General features: G+C 38.1%; 2 protein-coding genes across 4 annotated transcripts in view; one reads left to right on the forward strand and one right to left on the reverse strand.

The window, feature by feature from the left end:
• Positions 1-14851, reverse strand: part of LOC131693174 (RING-box protein 2) — a 159951-nt gene that overhangs the window by 121544 nt on the left and 23556 nt on the right. The window lies entirely within an intron of this gene.
• Positions 1-14851, forward strand: part of LOC131693172 (facilitated trehalose transporter Tret1) — a 50604-nt gene that overhangs the window by 33694 nt on the left and 2059 nt on the right. The window contains exons 2-5 of one of the 3 annotated variants that reach the window (XM_058980788.1): positions 2005-2179; positions 2298-2423; positions 13677-13848; positions 13908-14807. In XM_058980788.1, the coding sequence (XP_058836771.1) occupies positions 2093-2179; positions 2298-2423; positions 13677-13848; positions 13908-14807 (1285 nt within the window). In that variant the 5' untranslated portion in view covers positions 2005-2092. Of the gene's footprint in view, positions 1-1990; positions 2180-2297; positions 2424-13676; positions 13849-13907; positions 14808-14851 lie in introns of all 3 variants that reach the window. The other 2 variants (XM_058980789.1, XM_058980787.1) reach the window with 2 other exon arrangements.

A 14851-nucleotide genomic window follows, 5' to 3' on the forward strand; every position in this document is an offset into this window, starting at 1 on the left:
ATTGAAGAGACTGTGGGTGGCTGCTTTTTGCTCACCACTTGGTATTCAACGGAGCGTAACCTCTAATAAGGAGTAGAAAGTCGGCATCCTTTACCCTCTCCCATTGGTTGTACTTACTTTGATTCGCTGACGACGAGATTGTGCGTACATATTACATGCTTTTCGCTACAAGGAGAGTCCTTAATTTTCCATCGGCGCTTTTTGAGTTTTTTTTTCGGTAGTATCAATCTTTTTTGTTTCGGACCAAGTTCCAAACCGCCGGTCGTACATTGTGTCATCCTATTTTGTGCGGTAGTATAACGATTATAAGAACCGGGACGTCGCCGTACCTCAGCTAGGTAGTGTCTGCTTTCGATTGTGTTAATTTGCTTACACTGACTTTTGTGAAAGAAATATACAATTATTGGAAGAAAAAGTGGAAAATTTACGCGAAACCAGTCCTCGCCAAAAATTGGCCTGCTCGTCTACATATGGCAACAGTTGGAATGGTGCGTGACTTGTTTTACAGCTTAATCGAGTAAAACTTATTTCAAGCTTGAGTCGGTTTGTCGTTGCTTTTAGAACATGTTGGTTGATATTTCCCGCACAGACCCCGGCATGGAATCTAACAGCCAGGAGTAAGAAGAATCAGGCTGCCAAGAAGATAGTGGAAAGTTTTCCGTTTTTTTTTCGTTCCACTTGTTCAAAGATTCGCCATGCATAAAGCAAAGTGTGATTACCCGTGCTAGCTTTGTGATTCGCCTGCTGATTAAGAGGATGATGAAAGTGGTCTCATTTTGCAGGATTATTGGGAGCCATATAAAGACTTGATCTTGATCGAAATTTAAAATGTGGATTAAGATTCCTGTGTGCTACGAGGTATTGACACTAATATACTGCGAATAATATGTTGAAATTTATGTAGTGCTTCAGTTTCTTTCCACCGTATCCTACCGTACAATTAATATTGAGCAGAATCTGCGATTATCTGAACAATGCGTAACATATAGAATAGATCCAACTCCAATCCAAAAACTAGACCGAATCATATTCAGCACCTATTAAGCTGGAATATTATGTTCCACTGAACTGAGTCGTGGCAAGTGAAAAATTATGCGTAAATTAAACTAGCGCATTGACGTCCGAGATCTGAGAAAAACTCCCCCTTTAACAGCAAGCCCATCGCTAAATGCGTGTCGTCCTAAATTGCTTCAATCAATGAATTTATGCCTTTGCTGTTAATGATGCTTCACACCCACACCCGTCGCGGTACGTGCTCCAGCTAGTGTAATATGTTTTCGCAATCGTTTCGATTGTCTTTCCCAGGCGACACTCTTAATTCTTGATAAACGGACGGTTCGCTTTGTTTTCTCTTCAGTAGGGTGGTCATTACATTACATGAGAAAATTTTTAAGACTTAGAGATTAGTTCAAAATCTTAAATATGTTTCCAAAGTAGAATACATTTTGTCGAGCAAAGTTATAGTAATATCGCAGATCTTCGAATATTTCAGATAAAGCTTGAAATTAGTCACTAATAACCTGGTTCTTCAGTTGATATATTCCAGGCTAATTTTCAAGTTTTTAGAGCACCCTAACTGAAGTAAAACTTGTCACTTTTGCTGTGAAACGAAAGAAAAAATCTCTCGCTCCTTGATTTATTTTTTCCCTCTTCGTTCAAGTCTAGACCGCATCTCAGTCGTTAAAGATACTCCTGGCAAACAATAAAAATAATTGCATCCATACTAGAACGGTGTATGGATCGAGCCACCGTTTGTACGGTAGCTTATAATGTGTACTAAATATTCACCGTTTCTTCGCTTGGCTCCGCATGACCGCTATAAAATAACCTATCAAAATTTAGACCGTCCCAGTTGTTCGTTTGGACACGTCGATAACGAATGATCTTAAATAGTGCCTCGCTGCTGGATTCGAATTAGACAGCAAGTCCGTTTCAAGTGTAACTGAAAGTGATCCACAAATTTGGTGAGGACCTACATGTTTTACCAAAGCAATCATTTTACAGCCGTTGATCGATACTCGGAGGCGTAAGCAGTGAGGAGTTGAATCTCGGACAGTAGTAATTAGTAATACGCGTCGCATTCAGCTCCAAGATGGTTAAGCTGCTGATGCGCGCGGACACTCACGTGTCTTTCTCTGTGCCAGCGGAAGAGCCGGTGGCGAAGTGCACGTTTTCGCAGGTTTTTATTTTTTTATTATTTCCCCGTTCCCATTTGGAAAGACAGATGCTAGATATAAGTGTTCAATAGTCCAACGATACTAATTTCGTGATTTTCTCTTTCACTTCCCAAACGAAAGGTGTTGGCTGCACTGTCGGTATCCCTTGGTTCCATGGTCGTTGGATTCTCGTCGGCGTATACCTCACCGGCCCTGGTGTCTATGAAGGATCGCAACATCACCTCGTTCGAAGTTACGGATCAGTCGGTAAGTAATCAGCATTGTTGATATGTAGTTTTGGCTGAGGGTAGATAATTGTTGAATCACATCTTCAAGAAAGTTCGAAACTAATTTTTGTTATTTGTAGTAATTAGTAGGTAATATTAACACCTAAAAGAGTAATCTATTTTTTTATTTTGTGGAAACTCTCACAACATTGATACACTAGTATGATGATTTTGAGAAATTTTTCGCAATGTTTGTTTCAAAACAACATAGCGCATTTAAGGGCTTACTTGCAAATCGAGAAAAAATCAAATGTGACATTTTTGTAAATATGTTTATACATTGCTCTCTTGAGAGTAGTCCACACATCAAAAATATGTGAATTTTATCTTAGACGTAATTCTAAACTTGATGCAATGTAACAAACCGCATTTCACGAAATGACGCGATATTACCATATTCCATATAATTTTATATGATCCGCACAAATCTTCTAAATTTCACGTCAACTTGTATCACGCAGATGGAGGAAAAGAAGACATAAATTGATGCAGTGTACACTGACTTAAGGGGGGTAAGGGTTTCAGCGTGACAAAAACACTACTTTTTTGCTATTTTTTTGTTAGAATTTTGCGTGAAGCGAATTTATCAAAGCTTTTGTACATTATAATTGAGCGATCGATAATAAAAGTCGTAAGGACAGAACATGCTTCGTAAAACCCGTTTCAAATATATTAGAATATGACAACCGGATATAAACTTCAAGCATGAAAATCGGACTAGGACATTACTTTGTAAGAGTCGGAAAAAAATCTTCAGTAAAAAACCGGAAAAAATATATCCGTATATAATATATAAAGTAGTTTTTTTTAGCAGACATTTAATCTTGAATATCAAGATATACGGATGCTCCTACGAGCGATTTATTTATTTTTAAATGATTTTTATACTGGAGGTTCATCCTTGCCGAGTTTTACGGGTGAGAACTTTTTAAGCTGAAGGATTTCTGTCCGATTTTTACGTTTGAAGTTTACTTCCGATTTTTTTCCTTGCGACTTTTATTTTCGGTCGCTCAATTTATCATTTCAATAACATTCTGTATTCTTTATGCAAAAATATCGACAAACGACTCGGTGACGAAGCTTTTTGTAGAACGTCTCTGGTGTTACCTGCCATTCAAAAACTACATCGATTTCTTTCAAACTTTGCATACACATTCTTTGTAAAAAATACCTAACACCTACGTTGAGTTTTTGAGATAATTTTTCAATTAAGGAAGTTTTTGAGATAATTGTTCAATTAAAGGGGTTTTTACTTATAAAAAGGTGGAATTTTTCGTGAATTTTTTTTAATTTAAAAAGAGCGAATTTAAAAATATTCTCAAAAGCTCAACGTAGGGGTTAGGTATTCGTCACCAAGGCGTTTGTCGATATTTTTGCATAGATAAATTACAGAATGCTATTGAAATGATACACCCCAACCATCTCACAGTGGTCACCCTCCACACAAAAGCCGGATAACACCTTAAATGTTCTCCGAATTTGATGAAAACTTCTCTTTAAGATAACTTTGTGACACTGAATTCATACAGGGTGCGTCAGCAGGATGTATCCTTTTTCAACATTGAACAAATCCGCCATTTTTCAGCCAATTTTCACAAGTAAACAAGTTTTTGAGGATATTTAATGCCATTTATTATAAAGTAGGTTTAGAATACAACGTCGAATAAATGACCATCCCCACTTGATACACAAAAAACAGCTCTTTTGCGGGAATTTTGCATGACATTGGACAGCAATACGTGCTTAATCGCAGCAATTTCAGCTCGTATATTAGCTTTGAGTTCGTCAAGGTCCTTAGGTTTGCTAGAATAAACTTTACTTTTCAAGTAACTCCACAGAAAAAAAAAGTCTGGTACCGTTAAATCCGGAGAATAGACCTTTCTCGTCAAAAAATTTTATATGATAGGATGCTTCCTTTTTTATCTCCAATTCGTTACTGCCTATTGCCGCGATGATTTGGTACCTCTAACTATTGAAAAAATCAAAAATAGTGCAAGTTGCTCATTTAGCCCCATATTCTGAATACCTATCTTGCCTTGCTTCCTCGTATTTTTACACCATTTGGATGAATTTCCTGTGGGGAATACTAAAAGGATGCCAGATCTGCATATATATTAGTAAATCTGCAGATTTTGCATTTTCACTGCAGATCTTTTGCAAATTACAAATATTTAGCAGAACAAAGCCTATGCCAGCCAATTTATACACCAGTCTTCAACATTTTTGATCATTTAAAATATATACATACTACATTTCTATGTCAAATTTATTGAAGATTTTTGTAGCAATCAGCAGACTTTTATATTTTTACTGCAGGCTATTGTTTAAATAGACCTGGCATCACTGATGCTCAATGATTCATTCATATACCTGTCAAAAACATAGAGTATTGTATGAAAATGTATAACCTCACTTTTCTGACAGTTCAGTGTGCTTGTTTATCTAAGACTTGCTTACATGGACTTTTAAAATTTACATTACTTGAATACTTTCGATGCTCTTTGAAAGAATATCAAATCAAGAGGGATGAGGATTGGAACAATGGGAACCTGGTTCATACATTGACCAATCGGCGCTAGATGTAAAACCCGATGGCATATGCTCCCAAGTAGCACGCTTTGTTACTGTATAGTATTTGTAACTCTCTTGGTAACAACTATGTTATGGAAAAAGCGCACTTTGTTTGTATGTTGTGCAACATGTACATGCAGTTGTGCAACATGTACAAACAGTTTAAAACCCGTAGAAATTCTTTTCAAATATATCCAACAATAAAAAATATTGTGTAGCAGATGTGCAACATTTTAAACTTTCAACAAGTTGCAATTGCTACTTGGGCTGAATCGCAAGATCAAGCTTTGGGCTATAGAACGATTGCTTTCTGGATGATGAATAAGGATTTGTACACTTTTGATTGTTTGCTCGTGGGTTAAGTCCTAACAAGATGATCCGATTGATTACAAATTTTTAGGTGGTGAAGTTTACCTGAACTTTATAGGCGAATTCGGTCGATGATAAGTTGTTGAAATGATTTTGATCGTTCAATGCCCATACCGACGAACGTTTCCATTGGTCAGAATGCCTACCAGCGTATGATAGCTGCAAACATGAGGACAATAAGGTTATCGCTTTCGAATGGAACAATTATTTATTATTCGTGTTCAAGTTCCATTACAGCAAAAGTTTCGTCGATTATCGCATTATCGTTGATTTAACCGGCAAATGCAAAACAGTGCTCGGCACTGACGATAAGGAGTAAGAAGGATTTGATAGGAGTGGTAAGAATGCAGAGCATTATACATTCTGGAAGAATATCAGGGAGGAGAAATTATATGTAAATATACATTATATCCCGAGTTGCAATCATTTTGGCACCGCAATAAAGCTATCTGCAACTGCTGTCTTGTTCAAAGTGGCAGGAAATAACTAGGAAGCGAATGATAAATTTCATAGTCAATTTATTTACTTTTTCGTAAGGATAAGTAATTAGTATTTTGTGAATATATATGTGTCGTCGGTGCCATGTGTTATGGTGGTACCGGACGGAACCGCGGGTCAGCAGACCGTCCTTGTCGTACTGGTCATAGATGCGACGTTTTTTCTCATCTGATAGCACTTGACATGCTTTGGAAATCTGTCTTAACGCTCTCTACTCAGGATCTCTACGCAGAATACGCGAAACCGCTCCTAGCTTTTGAAAGAAAATTCCTAACTGCTGCTACTCTATCAGTCTCTCTATCCACTGAGGACTACAATTTCGGTCGATTAAATTATGCTATGAAAATTGTACTTCCTTAAATTTCATTTAACGAGATCAATTCATTGTGAGGAATTTCGCTGCGTTCCAGTATGGCTTGCCTCTAGATCACTTACACTCTGATTTAATAGGCCCTACATGCCCACATATCATCAAATGTTGTTCCTTAGACATATCTTAATAGGTTTTAACAGGTGAACATAGCTCTAATCGCAAAAGAAAAATTGTTATCTGAATTTTTATATTGAAAAGAATTTCAGAACCAAGAAAAAATACTACTAATTTTTCTTGATTTTGATATACTTTTCTACATAAAAATCCAGTTGACAAATTTTCTGTTGCGATTAGAGCTATATTCACCTGTTAAAACATGTTAAGGAACAATATGTGATGATATGTGGGTATGTAGGGCCTATTAAATCAGAGTGTAAGTGATCTTACTATGGAAACATAGCAAAAACACGATTTTTGAATGGAGACACCTCTAAATCATGTCCAAATTGAGTCATTTTTGGCGAAACTTCTTAAATTCTCACGTAGAACAAAAATCTGGGCTGACCCATATATATTTCAAAACTTTTTCAAAATGTGGAGAGGTCTAATGTACATGGCCAGATAGATAGTTTTTAACTGGGACGGGACGTGTGGATACGAAAAAACCTAATGTCAATTGCAGCCAGGGGGAGTTGTCAAATACAGCCAAAGGGAACCGTCAAATGCAGTCAGAGGGAACTGTCAAATGTAGCCAGTCCATTTAAAATATGTGAGGAAGAAAGAGTGGCTATGCAAGACAAGAGATAAAATGAACAAAAAAAGAAAAAGAAAACATCTATCTACATGTTCTGTCCCAGGATTTTAATAGAGAACATGAAAATACGATTTGTTTGCATTGGGCAGTAGGCCTTTCTCAAATGTTTGGCTAGAAATTCCTTACTTCTTCAATGAATCATGTACAAGAAAAGTAAAAATGTTAAATTTAACGGAACAATGTATGATGCCGACATCAAATAAAAAATTATAGCTGAGCGACCTTGTTTGGAAAGTGTTAACATTTGGCAGCGAACCAGACCAAGCTTCTCATACTATGATCGAATCAACAAAAATTCCAAGACCATGTAAATAATCTCTCTGAACTGTCAAAAAAGTGAGGTTAAACATTATCATGCAATGTTCTTCACCGTGAGGTTCACTTTAGTTTGTTTATATAACCAATGAACTTTGTACCGCGACTCACCACTTCATTTGCCGCGTTGCCAGGAACTCAAGCAAAAATATACAAAACAGTGTTGCCCAAACACACATTTTGAGTCCCACCATTCTTGCAAAGGTGAAAAACATTCTCAACATTCTTGCATTTTTCAAATTTGAAAAAATCATTAAAAAATCACGATAGCTCTAAAAAGTCTCATTTCAACGGAAATATTCTTAAAAATGTCTTTTGAATAAAAATAAGAAAAAAGGGGGTTAGGTCGGACGAGAAAGGTCTATTGGGAGGCCATTCCAAATCACCATTTTTTGAGACAACGCGTCCTGGGAATTTGCTCTGCAAGAATTTGATTGTAGCGGCTGCGGTGTAGCAAGGTGCCCCGTCTTGTTGAAAATATAAGTATTTCAGCGCGTTTTTCTGCATTTGTGGACAGACAAAGTGCACCAAAATTCACCATCGGTGGTCTCTCCCTCTTTGAAAAAATAAGGACCATTGATTGTTTTAGAGCACACTGCAGCCCAAACAGTTACTTTCTGGTCGTGCAGGTGTGTTTGATGTACCCGTACTCAAAGAAATTCTTCACCAAATTACGGATTGTCTTGTTTGTAAGCGCCGTGGCCGAATGCCTGCCATATTTTTTAGTTTCTTTATTATTTAGAGTTGTATTGAAACCCAAGTGTCCCAGCCTTTTCCAAAAAACCTGTGAAGGTAGGTTTGTTAATCGTTTAAACCGTTTAGAAGCGCTAAAGTCGCCCTCGTTGTGCGTAGATTTACATTTATGATACAACAAATCGCGATCAATCCTGGCTCTATGAGTGGGCTGTACCAAGGGTTGCAATATTTTGAGTGCTTTCTAAATTTGCGAAGTTAAACGTCGGTATCGTGAAGTAAATTCAAGTATGAATTAAAAAGATTTACTAGAACGAATAAAAATGGTTCCGTTCGAATTTGTTAAATTCATCCAACATAAAATTAGGGTTAATATTCTGGTAGTCACGATAAATCGAGTCCGTAGATATTTTGTCTGTGATAAATTCGATGGAGGCAAAAATCAAATCACGATGGGAAATATTAGGAAAACTGATTTGTCTATATCTTAAAATATTTTCATATAAATTCAATTTTATTGGTTATTATGAGATCTAGCTGAAATGATCCATTTGTGTAAAAGAAGGTAGGCTCAATTCCAACATTATGCATTGACAACGAGAACAGCATATCCCAGGTAGAATTTTCAATTGTCTTCACTTTTAATATAAAAATGTCGTCATTTGTCTTCAACAACCAGGATTCGGAATCGGTTTTTGATTTTGAGCCAGATTCCTGCCAGAAATCTGTGAGTTCCCAAAAAAATCGTCTTTAAAATTTAAAATGTGTCTTCACATCATTTCAAATGTTTTCAAAAGGAACATCTCTACATCTGGCATCCCTGGTTGTGGGTACTACGGAAATTCGTTCCACATGATGTGGCAATATGAATTATGATATTCGAGACCCACGGAATTTATACTGGATGTGTAACGTGTGTGCTGACTTGTTTTGTAATGATAAATTCTGTAGAATGGCTTTGCGCTGTTGCGACACCAACAATACAATGACCTAGAGCAATTCAACAATTCTTTAGTTGATTTGGAAGATGTCGTAAAAGCTCTTATGGTTAAAGTTGACCCAAAAGCGAAATCTCCAACGAGAGCTTCCAATTCACGACGGTTTTCAGCTTCCCGGGATGCGGGAAATAAATAAAAAAAATCCCGGGGAATCCTGAGATCCCGGGAATGCAGAAAAAAGTAAATTATTTTCTTGAAAAAAAAAAGAATAAATGAAAAAAGTTTTCAAACCCGATTGATTGCATCTATATCTGTCCTAAAAATAGTTGTCAGAAGATGTCGACTTAGTGCACGGCACATCATTGAATCATTTGATAACTCGTTATTCAGTTTATACAACATCAACTTCCTTAGGATGATCTTGGATATACGTTTAACATATATTATGGTAATCACGATTAAGATTGAGACAATATACTCAATGCAGCTGCTGGAATTACCGTCCAAAATTGAAATTCGGTGCAGAGCATTTCGATGGAATGCGATCGTTTTAATCCAAAGCACCTTCTTTGGTTATCTTCAATGAAATCATTCAGCTACTCCAGGGTAATGTGCGGTTAATTCCAATGAAGTGAAAAACTGGATGTAACTAATCCGTTTCCGTAACAGTAGGATAAGCATTAATCCGAGATAAAATGAAATCAAGATCTAATGGATAATGGGCGAACTGTGCACTGATGGGTGAAGTCCACTATTGATTTCCTGTTTCAGGCGAGTATACGTATTGCTTGATCTTAAGGCCATGAAATGTTTCAGGGCAACGGTTGACAAATTAGCCATTTTGGCATGCAAACATGAACATTCTTTAGCAGTCACTTGAGTAGGGTTTGAAAACATGAAAAAATATCCGCATGTTGCAAGTTCTGCGAAACAGTTAAAAAAATGTAATTTGCAACCACTCCCGTCCACTCCAAATGTTTGTGTGTCGAGATATTTCTTGCAGCATTTCTTCTGTGGATTAAAAAATGTTTTTCCCGTGATTCCCGACTCCCGAGAATGAGGAAACACAATCCGGAAATCCGAAAATTCCGGGATTTGCGGGAAATAAATTTCCGGGATGGAAGCTCTATCTCCAACTGTAAATCAGAGCTCAAAAAAATTGACATCCCTACGTGAACTTGAATGAAAACGAAATTCAATTCATGCCCGGCGCGATGGTTGAAATGTTTGGTTCGTTTCCCTCGTCATTCGTTCTCACGATACAGCGCGTTCAGGTTCGGATATGTTCGGTTTCAGAAGCAAACTGAATTTTGTTTCTATGCTAGCTCTGAGATGGATTATTTAGCAAAAGTGCGCCAGATATAGATTACGCAGTTCACTTATGCTCTAAAATGTAGATGTCAACTTCTGTCTTCAAACTATTCACATAATAACACACGAAAGCTTTGGCTGATGAATGAATTTATGTTTCCTTTGCTCTGAAGCATTCGATTCTGTATGAAATTTTAGTCAGTTGGAAAGTTAATGAATGGGGGAGGCGGTGAATTTGAATGTTGGTTTCGGTAAATACAAGCAGAAATAGGTAACAGATTTTGAATTTTCGCAGCACTGCTGTACATACACCGTCGAAAAGGATTGCTGCATATAATTCCGTTCCCAATAATCCGCAAGCGTGAAGATGATCCGCTCAAAACTTATATTCGTGGAGCCAAAGATGCGTTTGAAATGATAAAAACAGTTTCACATACCAGAGGAGCTGTTATGGGTCTACTTGTCTGCATGCTATCTCAGTACGACGGATGAAGTTCTGGGAAAGGATCTTCATTACCTTCAAACTTGGCGTTAGCAAATCATTCAGGGATAAGGTTATGTCCGGGCCGGAGAACATGAATTTGTGCCCAATTCAAAAATCCAACGACTACTCATTAGGATTGATGCGGGAAAGAATCCATCTGGTGGTGGACAGTAACACCAAGCAATTTAGGATAAACTCGTCTGTCCAACTTCATGTTCCTCGGTGAGCAACCTCGATACTTTCGCTTCATGAAAACTCTTCAATCACTTTTCCATAAACTTCAAAGCCAAGTAATGAGACATTGTCGGACCTGTCGAGCTGGAACACAGAAATATGTCGAGGCGACGCGCAAGCTGACATTTTGAATTTATCATGACTTTGAAACAAAAATCACTGTCACTTTTCAAAAATATGTTGTGTTAAATGAATTATCATTTTATTTGGTTGTTTGACGTAAGTTCCAATACCTTATTTAAGACTTTTTGATGGTATCAAATGGGGAAAACCGACCGTTTGTAGCATTGGGCCGGAGTCTCGAAGGTTGCGAGTTGGAATCTCGCCTCTGGAGGATTTTTTTTTCACATAACTGCTTTCGCTTTACTCACCATTTCAATCGGTTTTCCCCGTTCGATACCACCAAAAAAGTATTAAATTCATCCCGCCGATTTCATATTGATGTGACAAAATCACTTTTACCAACAGTGAAATACACACCGTAAATATATCAGAGTAATTGCATCTACGATTCCAAGCATTTCTGAACAGTTTTTTGAACTGTAACTTTGATATTCAAAAAATGAAAAATATCTTTAAAGTATCCATGAAGTCCTCTTCATAGACATCCCAATTCGTAAATTTGTTGAAGATATCAAACAAAATGTTTAAATGAGCGAAGAAAAATATCTAGCTCAAACAAAAGGGATGCATCTAAAAGTAAGTGTGCCTGCCCGAGACATACTTGAATTTATCATACCTTATTTATCATACCTTTATTTTTGAAAACTACGAATACGAGACTAAGTTACTTTTCAAGATACTTGTTTTCTTTTGGAAATATCAGTAAACACTACGTGATTTCTCTTCTGTCGGTACTCTTAGTATAGAAGGATAAGTCTCCCTTTGCCGTGAGATGTGTTGGGACACTCGAGCGATTCGTAGTAATTCTACTTAACCGTTATGTGTCCGACGCGGTACCCGGGTACCTTTTTAGATTTCAATTAATGAAATTCCCAAGTTTTATCCATAGCTGGAAATTGAAACTTTGTGACATCTTAGAACTTTACTAAGTCAAGCTTTTGGATTAATAATAATTGTTTATGTAGTAAAGGGGGGAATGAGGAGGGGCCCCTGAATTTTTTTACTACGTTACAGGCCTACGTGGGTACCCGGGTACCCACAAAACTAAGGTAATTTTCTACCGATTTTGATACTTTTTGGTGTTTTGGATTGAGAAACTTATCCACGTTTGGACTTAGTAAAAATGTTTCGGGTTACTTTTTTCGGTTCCCGGGAATTCGGATTTTCGAAAGCAGGTTCCAGTGCTAAGATGCTATTTGTGAACTTCAATGGAATACTAGCAATATGGGTATCAAATTCTTGGAATTGCAGCAGTAGGCTGTATCTCCTGGTTTTGGAACCATTTGGTGATTTGGTGACCCCGGAACGGACATTCCGGAGCAGGTTCCTGTGGGACCTCAAATGGCCATTCCATTCCAATTCCATTTTTTTCAAATTGCCATAGGGTCCCGTAACAATAAATAACAGACTTCCACTTCCGAGACAATTTGGATTGCTAGAACATTATTAAAATTAAAAACCAAGAACCAGATCCATTCATCCGATTCAATTTGACAGAATCAAAAAGTGGATAAGTTCCTGAATCTAAAACATCTAAAAATGGAATATGATTTGGAAAGTTCTGCACCCTGTACGTTTATAATCCGATTTTTTTCTTGGTCTTCTGGAGGAAACTTCGTGAAACATCAAGTTTTATGGTAGAGTCTCGCGTCGAAATGTTTGGATTCCATTTGATTTGAGCAATCAGCGATCTGTCGCTTTTGGGCACTTTTCATTCTGACTTGTTGATGTCAATTTCGGGAACCGTTAGAGGAGCTTTGAGACGGGCGAATGATGTATAGTTCAATAAATTTTATCAATGCGCGATGCGACAACCGAATATCGAATACACAGGGCAACATTTCAACCTTTCGACCAATACCTAAAGCCATTATTATTCTTTTCTAGCAAGACTCTAACGTTCGAAATGAACGTCGAAGTTTATGAACGGTCTTTTTGGGAGGAGCAATAAAAGCAATCGCCAGGATGCAATAGATTTAGGAAGGAAATTTGAAGGATTCCTTAGTCAACATGAACTCAGAGAGAAATATAAAAAAATGAGTTTTAAAATTACCCACACTGGAAAAAGCTCTTGACTATAGAATGTTACAGTGGTAAAAAATGACGCCACAAATAACACATTTATGTACTACAGGAATACAACAAAATAAGATGGGTTAAACAACCCCTTATTAACTTCATTAGCCAGCGTATTTCTATGATTACTTGGTCTACAATCACTGAATTTCGCTTAAGACGGTATCAAACCGCCAGCTCAGCATAGAACAAGCCAATCACTGAAATTCGTTCCGTTCTACGTCATTAGCACAACGAAAAATAAACCAAAACACCAATGTGTTTTTTTGCTGCGAGCTCTCTAAAAATAAACTTCCGCAGCATCATATACGACAGCAACACTTACAAAATCGCCTCAAGGATGCGTTCCTTGTTTCGATTAAAGTGTCGATTGTTTGTCATTTAAACGTGGCTCAGTCATACCCTCAGCTTACACCCTACCGCTTAGGATGTTTGATTACTCTGTGTTGTTTACTGTTGCAGTTACTTATACTTTTTTTTTATCACGATTACAGGGTTCATGGGTCGGCGGAATTATGCCCTTGGCTGGTCTTGCCGGTGGTATCCTTGGTGGACCGTTAATCGAGTACCTCGGTAGGAAGAATACAATCCTGGCAACGGCCACTCCGTTTATCATCTCGTGGTTATTGATTGCTTGTGCTAACCATGTGGCGATGGTTTTAGTTGGTAAGAAGCAGAACCTTGTTCGAAAATGTTTGGAATCTAACGTTTGATTACTATTGCAGGTCGTGCTTTATCTGGATTCTCGGTTGGTGTGGCATCGCTTTCCCTTCCAGTCTACCTGGGTGAAACGGTACAACCTGAGGTACGAGGTACGTTGGGTTTACTACCAACTGCGTTCGGTAATATCGGAATTCTGTTGTGTTTTGTTGCTGGAAAGTACATGGATTGGTCAGAACTGGCATTCCTAGGAGCCGCACTACCGGTACCATTCCTGATTCTGATGTTCTTGATTCCGGAAACGCCTCGCTGGTACGTTTCACGAGGTCGTGATGACCGTGCTCGGACAGCTCTACAGTGGCTTCGTGGCAAGAAAGCTGATATTGATCCCGAGTTGAAGGGTATCATCAAATCTCATCAGGATGCTGAACGGCATGCATCGAAAAGCGCTATGCTGGATCTGTTGAAAAAGTCTAACCTGAAACCGCTTCTTATTTCGCTTGGTTTGATGTTCTTCCAACAGCTGTCTGGTATTAATGCCGTTATCTTCTACACGGTGCAGATCTTCCAAGATGCAGGATCAACCATAGACGAAAATCTGTGCACGATCATTGTCGGTGTAGTGAACTTTATTGCGACCTTCATCGCTACCATGCTAATTGACAGGCTGGGTAGAAAGATGCTTCTTTACATCTCAGATGTTGCCATGATTATTACGCTAATGACGTTGGGTGGCTTCTTCTACGCTAAAAACACTGGACAAGATGTTTCAGAAGTCGGTTGGCTGCCGCTGGCTTCTTTCGTTATTTTTGTGCTCGGCTTCTCGCTCGGATTTGGTCCAATTCCGTGGTTAATGATGGGCGAAATCTTGCCCGGAAAAATCCGCGGATCGGCGGCTTCGGTTGCTACCGCTTTCAATTGGTCCTGCACATTTGTCGTCACGAAGACATTCGCCGATGTCATTGGTAAGTTGTTGAATATAGGTGTGCCAAAAGAACTGATTAATAAC

This window comes from Topomyia yanbarensis, chromosome 3 (genome assembly GCF_030247195.1).
Source record: "Topomyia yanbarensis strain Yona2022 chromosome 3, ASM3024719v1, whole genome shotgun sequence".
NCBI lineage: Eukaryota > Metazoa > Arthropoda > Insecta > Diptera > Culicidae > Topomyia > Topomyia yanbarensis.